Here is a 17,728-nt window from a genome sequence, read left to right as displayed (position 1 = left end):
ATTATTTTGCATTTTTCTTAAACTTCTCGTTCGAATTACATTAGAAGAAAACTTATTATTCCATTTTGCGCAACGCTTACACACACTGAGTGTATTTGAAATTACTGATAAAATATAAATATTGAACTCGAAATTAAATAAAAGTTCAAATCAAGAAAATCCAAGGGCAATTATGGTATTTAAAAAATACAAGGTTATTTTTTGAAATCATAAAGAAAAAGAAAAAGAGGTGTGTCTGTGCGTAATCATATTGATTGATGAGAGAGATAGCTGATCTAACTCTCTCTGCCTTTCACAAGCCTCTTTGCGTTGCTTCAAAAGGAAATTGATTTTCCAACCACAAATCTGAAGCAAGAATCGGTTTCACAAGGTACATTTCTGTTCTACCTTCACTTTCTTGAGTTTTAATTTGAGTATTAAAGCCATCCCTTTGCCGTTCTACTCCGCCATTGCCAGTTCACCTTAGTTCTTGAGCTCGAATATCCACTTGGGTTGCTCACATTTTTGTTTGTTTTCAGAGAAATGGCGGCGAATTTCAACATGGGTTTTGCGATCTCAGTTGTAATAATCGCGGCGGTGGCCGGTGTATGGGTGGTTGCTGCCCAGTCGTCGAAGGAGATAATTGTGAAGACGGTGAAGGGACAGAAGGTGTGTGACCAGGGTTGGGAGTGTAAAGGATTTTCCAAGTTTTGTTGCAACCAGACGATTTCGGATTTCTTCCAGACCTACCAGTTTGAGAATCTCTTCGCCAAGAGGAATACTCCAGTGGCTCATGCCGTCGGGTTCTGGGATTACAAGTCCTTCATTACTGCTGCCGCCAAATATCAGCCACTTGGGTTTGGCACCACCGGCGGTAAGCTGACTCAGATGAAGGAAATCGCCGCCTTTTTCGGCCATGTCGGTGCCAAGACTTCCTGTGAGTATTTATTAAATTTGTACTTTTTCCTTTTTCGTTCATTTCAGTCTTATATCTGATTGTTTTCATTTTTTTTTCATTTGGGATTGCTGATTTTTGTGAATGTTTCTTTTCTTAAGTTGCAGTTTTATTTGGTGATTTTGTTTTTCTTGTTTGCAAATTGTGATGCTTGCTCTTAATTGAGAAAACTATGAAATATCAAGTCATTTGCACTTGCTAATTGTGCAAACATCTATATCTGCATGCCCGTAGTCAATCTTTTGAGGCTTGGTTCTCATTCAATGATGGTTTCCAGATGTTGGTTACCAGGATTCGGTGCGCATGATTGCTGAAGTTGGAGTGTGTAATGCCTGCGAGTTGTACATGATGCATTTTTATGGTTGTCATCAGATTCACTAGTATTATCTCAAATGTGAATACAAATTGACTGTTGGGGAAATCTTCTGATGATTTGAGAAAATCTTTTATTTATTTGTCAGCATGTCTTCCTAGCAAGCTATGACTGCGAGTTGCTAGCACTGTTCTATGTTTGAACTTTGAACCAATCTTTTCTGAAGTATCCTCTATCTATCTTTAAGCTAGTAGAATTCATGATCCATAAATTTCATTGGGAACTGCTTGATGTAATGGCTGATGTTGTTCTTTCTTGGGATGGGAGATGTATAACATTGACAAATTGTGTTTTGAGTTAATAGATCCAACTTCCAAGATGCATTTGGGTGACTAGATATATACTAGCATTACATATCTGATAGGTGAATACAGACAAATGTTCTGATGAGATCCTTTTACGATTTCCTGGAGTTGCACTGGAGTTTGGTGTATGAATATCTGTTGGTTGAATTGTCTATCTCCAGCTCGCTTTTCTTGTTCACTAATTGATGAACAATTTTGTGATCCAGGTGGTTATGGGGTGGCCACCGGTGGACCACTGGCATGGGGTCTGTGCTATAACAAGGAAATGAGTCCCAGCCAAGATTATTGTGATGAGTACTACAAATACGACTATCCATGTGCTCCTGGAGCTCAGTACTATGGCCGTGGTGCTATACCAATTTACTGGTACTGAATCTTCTACGCTTGCTTGGCATTACCATTTTTTCCTGTATTATGGAATTTCCAGTTATTCCTAGATAATCTTAATTGATGCTTTTGTTATGGGAATAACTAGTGCTAGTTTATGTGTAAGTTGTATTCTGACAGTATTATCCACTGAGGCCTTCTTTGGAGATAAGGGGAATGTAATCAATTTTATTTTCATGCTTATGATTGATAGCTGTAGTTAGAGTTAGGATGCTTACATCTAAGTTAGAATTATCTTAGCAAGCATCATTCTAAATTTTGCCACTCCCCTAACATTCTACTCGCGTGGCCTCTATGTTTCTACTTTGTACAAACTTTGGTAGCATCCTGTCAAATATAAGAATGTTTTTATTAACTTGAAACTGTTCCAGGAACTATAACTATGGAGCCGTAGGTGAAGGCCTCAAGGAAGATTTGCTAAACCATCCTGAATACATTGAACAAAATGCCACCCTGGCCTTCCAGGCAGCGATGTGGAGGTGGATGACACCTGTCAAGAAAGGACAACCTTCAGCTCATGATGCCTTTGTCGGAAACTGGAAGCCCACCAAGAACGACACCCTGGCCAAACGATTTCCTGGATTTGGAACCACAATGAACATTTTGTATGGGGATAATGTTTGTGGTCAAGGTGATGTTGATTCCATGAACGTCATCATTTCTCATTACCAGTATTACCTTGATTTGATGGGTGTTGGTCGGGAGGAGGCAGGACCCCATGAAGTACTCACCTGTGCTGAACAGGCTGCTTTTAATCCGTCCTATAAATCCTCTTCTTGAACTATAAACAGGACCAAGTAAGCCTTATCTTGTTGCTGCATTGTTGATCTATTAAAGAACCATGTAATAAGAGGATCAAGATTTGCCTTATTGTGCTGGCCCCTGTTATTGTGTGATTATCGTTTAGAGGGTGAATCGTAATATGTGAGAGTTGGTGATGCTCTAGTTGTCTGTTATACAGGTTTTGAAAATTCAAGTTGTTTCTATAGTTAGTGTATATGAAGTTGCAAGATTGTCTATTCTAATCTGCTTTGTAAGTTTATACTGGAAAGACCATTTATGTTCGACTTTTCTGCTTCATGACTTTGTTCTTTACGTATCTTAGTGGAATTTTATGAGGGAGAGAGTGACTAGCATTGTGTAGGGTCACAAAATCATGCATGATCATATTTAGAAAAGTAATACATTATCTATTTATAGAGGAGAAACATATAGGATCGTATCTCAAAAGTTGCTAATTTTGTATGAGGTTGTGTTTCAGCAATTGAAATTCTATGAGTTGGACATCTTGGAAATGGAAAACTCATATTTATAAGAGTTTTCGTGTTAGAATATGTATGAATCCAAACTGAACCTGAGGCCTTGTCTGACACACCGACTAGTTCCTAGCTATGCGGGTCAATCGGGTTCTGATCGAATCCAATTAAAAATACGTGAATTCTTGCCTTGTTTAATTATGTTATTGGGGATTGGGGGTGAATAATCTCTATATTATTAAATCAATAACTATGAACATGGATTCCAAAAATCAACAAAATATACATCACCTTTTGCTCAACTTACAATTCAAAGGCATCTAATCTATAACCCCTCACATCTACAAACACAAATGTGTCAATTTCTCATTCTTGAGCTATACACTTATTCACTATCCTACATCCCAATAGTTCCAAGGAGCTAAACTAGTAAAAAAGACGATCCAATACGCATTCCCGCGTCGGATATAAGCAGCAAAAGCATCCTCAACTGTTCTATGCAGCAGTCGTAGTTTATATATTTTTGGTATTTTCACAAATGTGAAGAGACAGTTCTTCAGTGGGCAAAGATTCTCAGATGGTTTCCTCTTCCCATTGCATCCACGGCATCTGTGCATATAGAAAAGTAACCTCCATCAAAGTTGACACGATCAGAATAAGACACCGAGAGGCAAACTAAGACATGTGCAGATCAGGTCGTCCCCCACCATTTACACCAATACACAAGTGAAAGACGTTCCGAGGAACCTTTTACGGGGGAAAACTGAGATTAGCCAGTCTATATGTCGGGAATGAGTGAGATCAAGATTGATTAATCACTTCCGCATGTTACATGCAATTGAGCTATGATATACTAAATTTAACAAGAAACATGATTGAAGATGGAAGACGAGCGGACACAAAAAGCCAATGATAAAGACCTTTTTCATAGTTTGTCTCATCAACTAAGATTTCAGTCTAAAGAATGATATTCAGAGAGGTGGCGTTGCCGTAGTAAAGACAGGCTAAACTAAATACATATTCAGGAAAAGGAAAATAAGGCAGAGGAAGAAAATGATGGAAGAAGTTGGCACAATTGTAGAAAGACCTTTACTTAGAGCTAATATGCAACATCTCTGTAGACGGAACGATGAATCTCTTCACATTTAGAGCTGGTAGTTAAACAAACATCATGAAGACAAAAGGGACACCTTCACAGGTAATCCAACCTGGACCACAAGAAAAACATGAGATACAAGTGCAGAGGAAATACAAGTTTCGATTTACTTGATATATTTTAGTTTCACCTTCTTAGATGCATTTCAAAGCTTTTAACATGAAGGAACATCACAGAAAAGCATCTTGTTGTTATTCATTTCACTTCCGTTCATACGTGGTGCTAAATATGATAGAATATATCTTTCTAAATGGCAAGGGGAAGCCAATGAGGTGAAGGATACAAGTAAACTTTTAACAGCAAAAGGCATAGAGCAAAGAACTTTCGGCACAAGGGTAAAACCACTAAGGTATGGACCTCTTTAAAAACTTAATCTAACCGGAATCATTTAATCACATGAGTCATTAACACGAGGATAAAGCCTTTTAGGTCCAGAAGGACAATCTCATTAAATGAAACAAACAGGAAAGGTAAAGAAACAACGAAACATGTTTAACCTCAAATGGTTATCCAAAATTTGAAGCAGTTGCAAAACAATCCGATCTGATTTAGATTGCGTCGAGACATTCCACCTCCCCTCCATTCTATAGCCCCTTAGATTTAAACTTCCATCTATATTACTAATAACTTAAATCTGAACCAACATGAAATATCAGAACAACAACATTTACACCATAAACGCAGACAACGGAAGTTGGAAATGCACGATCAATTTATACGACAACAACAAGGCAGGATAACATTGATAAACAAGAAATGAGATTTGAAAACACAAACCACCCAAGAAATCATACATATGGCATGCACTTAACACAATGCATATCAAGATATATCAAATTACACGCAATTGCAATGACAAGAACGGGCTAGAAGCAGAAAATATGATCTTCTTGAATTCAGCCGAACAAAATAACAAAAGGGCTATACGCAGAAAGTAGAAAAAAATTCATTACCCAAATTAGCAGATTTCTGGAAGCGGGACCTCGGATCAAACTCGAAACCCGGGACCCTCTGCTTCTGATGAATGTTAACAGAATTCACCAGCCCATCGTACTCTTGCGCCACGAACGCCCCAAGCCCGCTATACACCTCAGCCCACTTCTTCTTCTGATCTTCCAAATCCTTGAACCTCAGAGCCTCCATCTCCTTCCTCGAATACTCCACAACCAATCTCTTCTTCCCTTTCTTGTCAAGCGAGGCCTGAGTCTCAACGCGTCCGTTCAAAGCTTCCTTCTTTCTCCTAGCTTTCCCTCCCCTACGTTTAGGCTTCTTCTCCTTTTCACTTTCTTGACCATTCCTGCCAATCCTCCCATTCCCAACAAGGGAAGGATCGATCAATGCAGTATCGTCGATAACTTGAATGTTGAGCCCACATTGGACCTGCCCGTCGTCCTGGTTCTTGGCAGTTTCTTGAATTTCTGGGACGCCCATTTTCCGCTTGTTGGCGAAGATGGATTCTTGAATGGCGACGAACTGGGCGTCATCTTGGACAGGAACGATGACGCTGTGCTTGGCAATGGTAGATTGCATCAAGCTTGCGATGACGACGAGAGGAGAGCGTACAGACATTATCATGAAGCGCGAGAGCAAGAAACCGTGGAAATGGTATTTGATTATTCTTTTTCCCTATAAATGAATTTAATTAATCTGATATATTTGTTCGATCAGTAATTTAAGGTAAAAATTTGGGTTGCTTGTAAATTGACGGACCAAATAAACCCAAATATTAATTCAGTGAATAATTTATTTTTCACCGCTGTTCAATTTTTCTTACTGAATTTCATCATCTATACATACTTGTATTTGCATAATTACTTTTTTTATTTTATTTTTTTCGTTACTAATGCCAAGAAAGTATAAATTAAAAAAATAGAAATACCAAAAAATATAAATAAAAGAAAAAAAAACGTTATTTTGGTTACTAAAATCTTGAATTATAAATCATTGGTTATTTTAGAGAAATTTGAGGAAAATACGGTTCTATTTGTGCGAAATCTATATGTGGATCTCATATACGGATGGTGGTAGTTCTCTTTGGACCTTAGATCTCGAACTAGTAGTTGAAGTATATTCGATGTATATGTATAATTTTAAATTTTTTATTATATTAATTTAATTAAAAAAAGATAACTAATCAAATTTTATAAAATAAAGAGTTAAATATACTTTATCCCCCTTGATTTCTTGAGGCAACATTCATCCTCTTAAACAAATAAGTATAATACTTACTCTCTACAGTTAAATATTTTAACAAGATTGCCTTTATATTATAAATATATATATATATATATATATGCAAGACAACGAGTTTTTTAACATTTTGCATCTTAAAACTGAATTAAAATTTTCTTAATTGAAAATAAATATATTTTAATTACAATAAAGTAAAATGTAACTAGTAGTTAAATGTTAAAATTTTATTGACTAAAATTAAGTAATAAATAAATACACAAATATATATATATATATATATATAAAGTTATTATTAGTTTGATAATAAAATTAGGTAATGACTATTTAATTTTAAAATAAAAATGAGTAACTCCATAAGTAATAAAAATGCCCTCAATTCAACAGTATAAAAAGGTGAAGCATTTTTTTCTTGCATTAATTTGCTTATTGTTTACAACAATAAACAATTACCCAAATAAATTGGAAAAAGATTATTATTATTATTAAAGTTGCAATGTCTAGTAATAGAAGGTGTAGTTAGAAAATTTCTTGCTTCTCATATTATTTAAGTGGTTTTTATGGTGCGGAATGTGAATATTAAAAGACTCCCGAAAGGAAATTCATAGGTTGTGCAAATTGGAATATAACTACTTTTTTTGGTGGTTTATATGCTGAATATTTTGTAATTTTTAAACGTAATTTGCGTTTGTTAGTCTTTTTGCTAAATTTATAGTATTAAGTGTCATTTTGGGATTTGAGTAATAGTTGAAGGATGGGGTACGCAAATATAATTAACATAAGAGATGGTTAGTTGTGGATGAAAAAGTATAAATAAGGGTATATTTTAGTGTATGTACATTTTGTTTACCAAAAGTAGGCGTCAGTCTTAATATGTTGTCACCAACAGTAGCGAATGCAAACCAAAAGCAATATTTCTAAACCACATGTTGAGTATGTGACAAGAAAAAACCTGACAACTTCATGTTAAGGTGTGATTACATTACAAATGCCCATACTTCATTAATTTTTGTTCCAATTTATATGAATTTACTACTTTATCATAAGAGTTTTATTTTGTCATAATTACGAGTTTTATAGTTCTAACAATAATTATTATTATGATAGAAAATTATGCATAAATTTGTTATTAAAAATAAAAATTAGTACCGCATCTATAGTAACTTATCTGGCCAGAGAGGAATACTTAGAAAACATTAATTAGAATATTAAGCTGTTCGAGCAATAGTTTCCCAAGCTGAAGTCCATGCAATACCATATAATCATCAATTCGAACAATAAAAAATGAAAAAGAAACAAAGAATCAATCTCTCTTTTATGTTCAAGAACTGAAAGCACAATTCTTTTGCCTAAGCAAAATAATCCATCCAAAGCCCAGTCATGATTTTGTAAGGCATAACTACAAACAAGAGAAAAGGAATCACGACAGCAATCCAACCATGTCTGAAATTCAGAGAATGGAAATAGAAACTGCTTAGTCATGCAGGTGATCAATGCAATTTATACCAAGACCCGAACTGTGCAAACTCAGAAAAACAAACACGACCAGCAAATGATATTATTGGGGACTAAGTCTCCGGAGCTGGGACAGTCGACTTCAAGAGAGGCTGCAGAGCCTTCACGACAATACTCATATTTGGGCGGAACTCAGCTTCATACTGCACGCACAATGCTGCAACAGCTGCCAGCTGGATGACCAAAATATATTAGATACTGAACTTGTTTCTTCCTTTCAATTCAAAGATGCACACAGCACACACACATGCAGAGAGAAAGAGAGAACCTTGGCAACCCCTTTTGGCGGATACTCTCCCTTAAGCTTTGGATCAACACATTGTTTGACTTTGTCCTCACTCAATCTTGGAGTGGCCTAAATATAGAAGATATGGTTCAACTACAAGATTTATCTGATAACACGCACTAGAAGCAACGGGGGAAAATGGGATTTCAGGAAACAACAGAAATAAGAATGAGAACTTGACAGAGTAGGCAGCGCAAAAGGCTCACCCAAGTGACAAGACTCTGCTGTCCACGAGGCATGGTATGATCAACAGGCTTCCTTCCAGTAAGAAGCTCAAGAAGAACAACGCCAAAGCTATAAACATCACTCTTCTGTGTCAATTGTCCTGTCATTGCATATCTGCAGCAAATATTCAGTGTACAATTAAGTGAAGATTCCTCATAAAATGAAATAAATGAACAGCATGAATATTCACCGTGATCCATAACAGGCCCAGGGGATTTCATCTAATTGATCGATGTATACTAGAACAGAACTAGGAAATTGTTAGGAGGGTTAACATGGGCTATGCCAGATTCTAGTAGAAATTGCATGAAATCTTTGGCAAAAAAGAGCATGAGCTGTTCCAACCCAATTTTTAGAAGAACACTTAAGTTCTTGTAAACCAAACACCAAAACAGTTCGTATAAGTTAATAGAGTAATCTGCATGGTTCCATATTAAAAATGCCATTTTAAACTCTGTTAGAATGTCAAAGAAGGCTCTACCTTATGCACAATTGCTCTCTCGGCCCAAGTCCTAGATCAACTTCTATAACTCCCTTCCAATTCATTACTTCCATTTCCATCTCCTTTTCATGGCATCACAAAATCTCCTAGTGGAACTTCTCCTCAAACTATATCAATTGATGTGACACCAATCATTTCAACCACTACTTTTACAGGCATATAAAACATATTTTCCAACTCAAAAAGACCAGTTATAGAGTCAAACAAGACAATTTTGTGGTGAGAGAATAATTTTTGGACGAACTAACAAAATAAGGGATGCTTTTATCAATTTATCCATATGATTGATCAAGAAGCAGAGTTATTGTAAAACGCAACACAAAAATTCTCACAGCCTCTCTTTTCCTTTCCTCTTAAACCCATATTCCATAAAACAGAAAAAAGAAACAAAACTGGAGTTAAAAAGTTTGAGCGCCTGATCTATAAGTACCCAGTAAACTATATGAGGACAAAACATGAAATAATTTAAATAAGATCCACAACCGACACACTATAATGAGAATCTACAGCGAACTGAAGATGATGCATTCAAAAGGTTACTTAAGTCTCCAGGGAGTGAACACCCTGGCAATTGGTGGAAGAACATAACGTTGATAACCATATTATTGCAAGATTCAAACCATGATGCACATTTCTAGTTCACAGGAAAATTTCGACCTGCTAATTGTGGAATTATTCTGGTAAGGATTTCTGCAATATAGTATCCACTGATTGAAAGATCTTGATAATTACTTCCCTTGCTGGTGCTTAAACCTTATTGGCAGCAATATTTCCAGCTAGCTTCCACATCATTATATAACAACAATAACAATTCCTAGGTGGGGAGAGAAAACCATTCGGTGGTTACTGGAACTGTCCATAGCTTATATTGTGGCCTATACATCGCTAGTTACGAGAACAAATGCCTTTTCATTCAGAGTCCAATCGTGGCTATTTAATTGCTTATACTCTTAGTTATTATCATGAGCTATTTCCAGAAACTACATATCCTAATGAATATTTGACGATGACACAACCAAAGATAGTGATTCCGCAATAAAAGTTCGTCTGCATAACATGAGCTATGAGAGATGTTCGTGCAGTATCTTGACTCAAATCATGAACTGAAATCTCCTTATCTATCAAGATTCATCAAATTTAATTTCGAACATATCTTCTGCAAAGACATGCATACAGGCAGAATCTTCCAATGAGGAAACACAGGCTGAGAGAACATACTCTGGCGCATGATAACCAAAGGTTCCCAGAACTCGAGTAGAATGCAGGCGAGCAGCCATGTCAGGAGCCTGATTTGAAAGGTTGAAATCCGCAATCTTGGCTTTGTAGTCTTCAAAGAGAAGTACATTGCTGGATCTGATATCTCTGTGGATGATGGAAGGCTGAACCTTCTCATGCAAATATTCGAGTCCCTTTGCAGCATCAACAGCAATTCTCACTCTTTGCATCCAGTCAAGTACAGGACCAGGCTGTGCCCCTTGGACTCCTTTCCTTCCTGACATAGAAAATGATATTAGTTCCTAAAATAAGTCCAGAAGCTAACTAAGAGCAAATTCATTCTACAAACCATGCAAAATGTCATGTAGAGATCCCATGGTTGCAAATTCATAAGCTAAGACACGGAGATTGCCATCCACACAGTAACCAAGCAATTCAACCAGATTTTCATGCTTCAATCTTGACACCATGGAAACCTGTGCAGATTGCATAATGACTGGTCAAAGCGCGTCACCCGGAGAAGATTGCATACTTCAGGTGATAAGAAGATATGTATCACATTCACACATGTTATCAGTATACCTGAGTCAAGAACTCAACATTGGAATCAGGCTCAGATGACACATCAAGCTTTTTAACAGCAACCTCATTCCCACTGTTCAATTGTGCAAAGTATACCCTCCCATAAGATCCTTCACCAATTAATGCCTTTGATCCAAAATTATCAGTTTTCTCTTTCAGTTCCTCAAGGGACAGAGCAGGGACCTCGATCGGGGGTACCGTCTTCTGAACTTCGGGCTTCACTGGGGCGGGTGGCTTGCCTCCTGGATGCCCTGGTTTTTGTGCACATAAATATAGATAGGAGGAAGAAAATGAAAAATCAAATTATGATATGAATCTCAGAGAAGAAAAATGTGATAGAGTGCACGATTCACAAGTTATCAGTGTCAGCAGAAGTAGATGCCCCAAAGCCAAAGTCCTACTGAAGGTAGTCCCTTACAAAATTAATAGCATGATAAGTACAAGTCTTCACACAGAAAAATAAAATGCACACTGTGCAATTAAGTATTTAGTAGTGAAGATGCAAAGCCAAAAATCATTACACAACCATGAAGATGTGCAAAAAAGAAGGTATATGTACAAGATTATGCATTTATATTCTTCTTAATTAAGAGAAAATTTTAACTAAATGATATATTACAAACATTATTTTCGCAAATCTATCTCTAGCAATTCACATGTTTCCAATGTTTCTGTCTTTTATCACAATATTGCAGTTTGATGCCTGCATATCCTCTAGTGTTGAAACTGTAACTGGTGGGATGATTGCAGCTAATGGCAGTATCATCTTAAGCATCTACTCAAAAGATGAAACTAAAACTAACAAGAAAATGTTTCAGAGATAACATGACTTTACAATATTAATGTCACCATAACAATAGAAATACACAGCACAACAATTTATCAAGTAGGAGAAGAGTCTCTGGACTGTTTATTCTTTTGAGTTTTAATCCAGAGAAGATCAAGACTGCAGAAGGTTATGCAACTAAAGTTATTTTAGCATATCATCTACCCAAATCTTTTCTCCATTACAAACGCATCAAACTTGTGGGATTTATGTAGTTTCCAAGGAAAAGAAACCCACATGTTCCTTGTACTCACATTTCCAGTCAACAAAGCAAAGAAGAAACCTCATATTCTTAACCTATTCTTTTTCCTTCAAAATCAAGAGCAGCACATCACTTAAAAGCAAGTAAGGACATGCGTGCATTTTACACAAGCCTCACTCATTCCATCCATTCCTAAATCCCAATTTTCATCTGGCCATGCCAAGAAAGATAACCTCTAGTATCAATGGCAAATAACAAAAAGTAATTTCCAACTTAGCAGCAGCTGGGCAAAAGGGTGAAAACATAAAGGACTTACCATCAGTACGATTTCTTGGGCTCTTGAGGTGCTCATGTTCATGGGGTTGATATGACTCCTCTACTTGACAGGTGCAACACAGCCACCTACGCATCCTTGTTCTCTTTCTCAAATAAAGATTGTCGTCAGCACTCTTGTTCTCCAAGCGTACAAAGTATCCGGGAGGAGGGGCCTGAGCCTAACACCAGTCAAATTGAAATACCATTACAAGATGAACATGTCACACCTCATTCACTACATATAAACATGCAAAAACATATTCCACCACAACTACATTAGACATATCCAACAATTATGGTACCTTCACCATCAGGCAACATTTTGCAGCAATTTACAATCACAAACATCATCATTTTGGGAAAGGAAGAAAGCTGAACATAAAAGAATTTTGTACGCAATGATCCAGTACAATAAAAGAAATTTTCAAGGAAGAAGATTCTTAACTTTTTAAATGTGGCGTCACTATTACAAACCATTCCAATCGTATAACTGAATCAAAAAAATCTCTTCAGTGAAGGACACCTATTTTACACTTATCAATACAGCAAGATGACCACCCATAACTGCTTTTTCCCAATTCTTAATGATATTAATGCATACAACTTATCAATTGGTATCTCATGGAGTAGCAGAGTTTCTTCTCATTTTACCCATAATAGCGGAGTTAAGAGGTTTTCCTGATCTCTGGGATTTCAGCAAAACTAAGCCATATACCCAGCCATAATTGCTTCTCCCCAATTATTGAAAATATTCATGTATGTACACTCTGATCTCGAGTCATAGAAGAGTTTCTTTCCTTCTTGTACCTTTGAAAGGATGGGTGGACAGGTTGTCAATTTGCCAAGGCCCAAGGATTTTTTGGTAAAACTAAAAACACCACCCCCATATCATTAAGATAACCAAACTGCAAGAAGAAGTAACACCAATGTGACAAACACATGATGCATCCTGTTCCATGTCCTAAGACCTTAACAATTCGAAACACCACGAATTAACACATAGCTTCAAATCAATTTCTCAAAGCCAAAAGAAAAGAGTAGGAAAAGAAAAAGAAAAAGGGAGTCCCCATGAAAGGAGGTTGGCCGAAAGGATGGGATTCTCCTCCTTATATCAGGGATTTGGCCAGCGGACATAACAGATACAACCGCAATGGACGGAGAATTAGAATTAAAATGGCAAACACATGATGCATCCCAGATTGATGGCAATATGAAAACATAACAAAAACTAAAACCTAATTTCACATAGCTTCTCCAACCAAAAATAAAAAACATAAAATGAAGAAAAATCCCATAAATCCAGAAACCCATTTGATAATTTCAATCGATAGCCTTACCGCACCACGGGGATTTATATAATTGTCATCCATCGCCATTTCAACAAATATTTATGGATAAACAGGACAACACAACTGATATACACAGGAAAACAAAGATCCAAGAAAGGAACAAGCAAAGGGGCGGAGAAATGAAACCACCAAGAGAAGAAGAAAATACGAACCAAATATATAAGAGAAAAAATCCGATTACATATCAAAAGTAATAAAAATTAATTAAAGCCATTCAAGAGAAGAAAACCAACCGAAATTCATGGGCCTCTTTAATTTTTTTTTTCTCGCCTGCCCTTTTCTCCTCACCTTTAATTCTGCGTGTTTGCGACTCTGTGTTTACAGAATTAAATAAGTATCCAATCTTGTATAATATATATATGGGGCAACGGGGGTTTATCTTTTAAAGTAATAATAAAGGGGATCGGAGAAAATGTGGGGTGAGAAGACAGATGAGCGGACAGCCAGGCAACGCAAATAAACCAACGAACGAAGAGGAAAGTGAGAGAGAGAAAGAGAAGAGACAGATATTCTCTACAGCCTGAAAGGAGGGCGGTGGAGTGGATTGAAGAAAAGTAGTACTACTACTCGTTCTTGTTTCTGGTATGTATGTATATATGTACGTATAAATAAGTGTATACCTTTGCACAAAATACCAAAAAGTCATTCTTTTTCCATAAAAAAAAAATTAGGAAATTATTTTCATTTGTATCAATTTATCCCATCAACCCTTTTTAAATTTGATAACACAAAAAAAAAAAAAAACTTTTTTTTCAATTTAAAAATTCATGTTTTTGTTTTTGGTTCTACAATGTTACTTACTAATTCTTTTAAACAATTATTATTGTTTCTCTTATCATTGTAAAAAGTTTATGGGCTTTGAAGGTCAATTTTTTGTAATAATGAATTCATCAAATACTAATTAATTCCAAATCAAATAATAACATTTTTGGTTTTTGAAAAGTAACTGATAGATTTAATTATTATTTAAGTTTTAAATGGATTTTGATTTTATTCACCAAATAAGTTTTAAATAGAGTCCATGCAGTCACCAAACAGTTCGTCATCTTTATCTTCACCCTATGGGAATTTGAGTTCATCTGCCCAGTGTTGAATGTATTAATTCAATAATGTTGAATCTTTAATTCAACGGTGGGCTTATATATAAAATAATTATGTATTATAGACTGTCGAAGTTTGAGCTTAATAAATTGATCAAATAGGGTTTCAGTAATTTGGGTTTTAATGCATCTGATAGAATGTGGGCTTTTAATGTGTAGAAAATAATGATAATTTCAACTTTAGTGTTAGCTGAAATTGAAATATTTATTACTATATATATACATGTTACGGTTTCCAGACCACACGGTACTTCAATATATATTCTAATATCTCATTATCAAAGTGAGCTACAACTGTCAGAAAGAGACTTGATCTCTAAATGAGCTCATATCACACTGTGTTCAGGAAGAGAAAATGTTAAAGATAAGATAGAAAGTGCTTACCTCGCCTCAACTTCAAAAACCAAGGATAAATTCAAGAAAAGAAAGAAGGATAACGAAGCTGTAGATACTGCCCCACAGGAGAAACAACAAAAGGAACCGGATGATCCGAAGACTGTCTGTTACTTCTGTAAGGTTGAAATGTATATTAAGAAGCATTACACCAACCATCACGCATGGAGTACTAAGAAAGATATGCTTCTTAATTTGGTTTGTTTTGAGGTTATTTTAACTCTAGTACCTAGACACACATGGTGGATAGATTTTGGTGCAACCACTCATATCATTGTGTCTATATAGGATTGCCGGAGTTGCTGAAAGCCAAATGATGTTGAAAGATACATCTATGTGGGTGATGGCAAGACGACTCAGGTGGAGGCAATAGGAAAAATTTAGATTATTGTTGAAAATCAAATTGTACTTAGATTTTGATGATACATTTGTTGTACCTTCTTTTAGACGAAATGTGATTTCTGTTTCTAACTTGGACAAATTTGGTTATTCTTGTTCATTTGGAGGTAGAAACTTAAACTTATTTCTTGATTCAAAATTGGTTGGTTCCGGTTCTTTATCTACTTATGATAATCTTTATTCCCTAGATACAATTGCCTCTTTTAATGAATCCCTATTTGAGTACTTGAGGTGTAAAGAGAAAATTAACCAATGAGAACTCTGCATCGTTATGACACAAGAGATTAGGTCACATCTCCAAACGGAGAGTTGAGAAACTTGTGTTAGATGGAATTCTTTAACCCTTTGATTTTACAGATTTTGATGTATGTGTTAGTTGTATTAAGGTGAAACAAACCAACATGAGGAGATATGAAGCCAACAGGGCTATGGACGTTTTGGAACTTATACATATGGATATTTGTGAACCATTTCTGAGTGTTTCTTGGAATGGTCAATAATACTTTATAACGTTCATAAATGATTTTTCTAGATATGGCTACATTTATCTCATTCATGAGAAATCATAGTCTTCGGATGTGTTCAAAAGTTTTAAAGCTGAAGTTGAAAACCAACTTGGCATAAGAATTAGAAGTGTCAGATCTGACTGTGATGGTGAATACTATGGTGGATATAACGGTTTAAGAGAACAACGTCCAGGACCATTTGCTAAGTTTCTAGAGGAATGTCGTATCATCCAACAATACAATATGCTGGGTTCGCCCACCATGAATGGTGTTGTTGAAAGAAGAAACAAAACGCTTAAAGATATGGTAATGAGTATGATATTTAACTCTACCTTACCAAAATTACTGTGGGGAGAAGCACTCAAGACTGCAGCATATATTTTAAACAGAGTTCCGACTAAAGCAACAAATAATACCCCTTATGAACTTTGGACAGGCAAGAAGCCTAATCTAAAGCATTTGCACATATGAGGATGTCCAGCTGAGGCACAACCTTATAGGCCTAATGAAAAGAAACTGGATTCAATAACTGTTAGTTGCTATTTTGTTGGATGCTCTAAAAGATCCAGGGGGTGCAAGTGTTACAGTCGCGCAACTAAGTTGATTTTCAAGTGAGGAAATGCTAGGTTCTTTGGGGATGTGGAGTTTGCAGGGGGAGATAAGGTTAAAAACATATTCTTTGAAGAGGATTATGCTGATAATCCCATGGGTACCATTGAAAGTATTCAGGATTTCGTTCCTAATAGTATTAATGATACAATAGATCAAAATAATATCATAGAACCCCCATTCAAGAAACTGTTATAGAAGAACAAAATCCAACACCTCCAGAACCTTTGCCATTAAGAAGATCTACTAGAGAGAGCAGAAGTGTATTGCTAGATGATTACATTGTATTTCTCCAAGAACATGAAGTTGACATTGGAATGATGGAAGATGATATTATCAGCATTTATCAAGCCATGAAATGTTCTAACCCTCAAAAGTGGATTGATGCCATGAATGAAGAGATTAAGCCCATGAAAGACAATGACATTTGGGAACTTGTCCATGAAAGACAATGACGTTTTGTATCCACCATTGATGGGTCGAGTTACGATAGATATAACAAAGGCCAGCCTTGATCCTCATTTGATATGATTGATGGACCGGATTGATTTATAGGTACATTAAAAGATGACAACAAAGTCGAGCTTAAAAATAATGCATAATCATAGAGTTTGTACATATAGCCCATGTGGGAGATTGTTGGATTTATTAAAATAATGTTGGATCCTTAATCTAACGTTGAGCTTATATGTAAAATTATTACGTATTAGCAAAATTTAGGCCCAATAAAGTGATCAAATATGATTTCAGTAACTTGAGTTTTAATGTATCTGATAGGATGTGGACCTTTAATATGTAGAGATTAGTGGTAGTTTCAATTTTAGTAATGGGTTGAAATTGAAATACCTATTACTATATATATATGTGTCATAGTCCCCAGATCACACGGTATTTCAATATATCTTCTAACATCCCATTATCATAGAGGAATTAGAGAGAAAAGAAACTAAAGGAAACTCTTTGAAATCGTATTGATTTGGAAGACTGCTGACATGATTCCATTGAGATTCCTATGATTATGGATTCAGGTATGCTGGATTCAGGTACGCTTCAGCATTTACATTCATCGTACTTCTTAATGGTTTAGTGTGATTGGTTGTAAG

General features: G+C 35.9%; 3 protein-coding genes and 1 long non-coding RNA gene across 9 annotated transcripts; 2 read left to right on the top strand and 2 right to left on the bottom strand.

Annotated features, from left to right (window-relative positions):
• Nucleotides 1–212: 212 nt before the first annotated feature.
• On the top strand, nucleotides 213–3,079 carry LOC105158761 (chitinase-like protein 1). Of its 2 annotated transcripts, XM_011075612.3 has the most exons (4): nucleotides 213–370; nucleotides 519–916; nucleotides 1,819–1,978; nucleotides 2,371–3,079. In XM_011075612.3, the coding sequence occupies exons 2-4, from the start codon at nucleotides 523–525 to the stop codon at nucleotides 2,777–2,779; spliced, it is 963 nt and encodes a 320-aa protein (XP_011073914.1). In that variant the 5' UTR covers nucleotides 213–370; nucleotides 519–522; the 3' UTR covers nucleotides 2,780–3,079. The 2 variants fall into 2 exon arrangements, with proteins under 2 accessions (XP_011073914.1, XP_011073915.1); XM_011075613.3 differs by lacking the exon at nucleotides 213–370 and having other exon boundaries at nucleotides 441–916.
• A 396-nt stretch (nucleotides 3,080–3,475) lies between these two features.
• On the bottom strand, nucleotides 3,476–6,044 carry LOC105158759 (uncharacterized). 3 transcript variants are annotated; one of them, XR_847539.3, is made up of 3 exons: nucleotides 5,365–6,044; nucleotides 4,343–4,463; nucleotides 3,476–3,864 (listed from the first exon to the last, which is right to left on the bottom strand). XR_847539.3 is itself a non-coding variant. In XM_088878404.1 (2 exons), the coding sequence occupies exons 1-2, from the start codon at nucleotides 5,984–5,986 to the stop codon at nucleotides 4,414–4,416; spliced, it is 672 nt and encodes a 223-aa protein (XP_088734530.1). In that variant the 5' UTR covers nucleotides 5,987–6,044; the 3' UTR covers nucleotides 3,476–4,413. The 3 variants fall into 3 exon arrangements, 2 of the variants coding, with proteins under 2 accessions (XP_088734530.1, XP_011073912.2); XM_088878404.1 differs by having other exon boundaries at nucleotides 3,476–4,463; XM_011075610.3 differs by lacking the exon at nucleotides 4,343–4,463 and having other exon boundaries at nucleotides 5,365–6,043.
• A 1,842-nt stretch (nucleotides 6,045–7,886) lies between these two features.
• LOC105158758 (protein CYTOSOLIC ABA RECEPTOR KINASE 5) lies at nucleotides 7,887–14,136 on the bottom strand. 3 transcript variants are annotated; one of them, XM_011075608.3, is made up of 8 exons: nucleotides 13,852–14,136; nucleotides 12,271–12,448; nucleotides 10,927–11,177; nucleotides 10,694–10,820; nucleotides 10,348–10,621; nucleotides 8,609–8,741; nucleotides 8,385–8,471; nucleotides 7,887–8,289 (listed from the first exon to the last, which is right to left on the bottom strand). In XM_011075608.3, exons 2-8 carry the CDS (start codon nucleotides 12,362–12,364, stop codon nucleotides 8,170–8,172), a joined length of 1,086 nt encoding a protein of 361 aa, XP_011073910.1. In that variant the 5' UTR covers nucleotides 12,365–12,448; nucleotides 13,852–14,136; the 3' UTR covers nucleotides 7,887–8,169. The 3 variants fall into 3 exon arrangements, with proteins under 3 accessions (XP_011073910.1, XP_011073911.1, XP_011073909.1); XM_011075609.3 differs by having other exon boundaries at nucleotides 13,907–14,136; XM_011075607.3 differs by lacking the exon at nucleotides 13,852–14,136 and adding an exon at nucleotides 13,607–13,745.
• LOC148788830 (uncharacterized) lies at nucleotides 14,063–15,592 on the top strand. The gene is made up of 2 exons (XR_016064655.1): nucleotides 14,063–14,200; nucleotides 15,065–15,592. It is a non-coding gene; the product is annotated as an uncharacterized LOC148788830 (long non-coding RNA).
• The last annotated feature ends 2,136 nt before the right edge of the window (nucleotides 15,593–17,728 follow it).

Source organism: Sesamum indicum, linkage group LG3, assembly GCF_026168435.1.
Source record: "Sesamum indicum cultivar Baizhima isolate 11 linkage group LG3, ASM2616843v1, whole genome shotgun sequence".
In the NCBI taxonomy this organism is placed as follows: domain Eukaryota; kingdom Viridiplantae; phylum Streptophyta; class Magnoliopsida; order Lamiales; family Pedaliaceae; genus Sesamum; species Sesamum indicum.
Note: the sequence above shows the minus strand (reverse complement) of the source record. Positions and strands in the feature narration are given on the sequence as shown.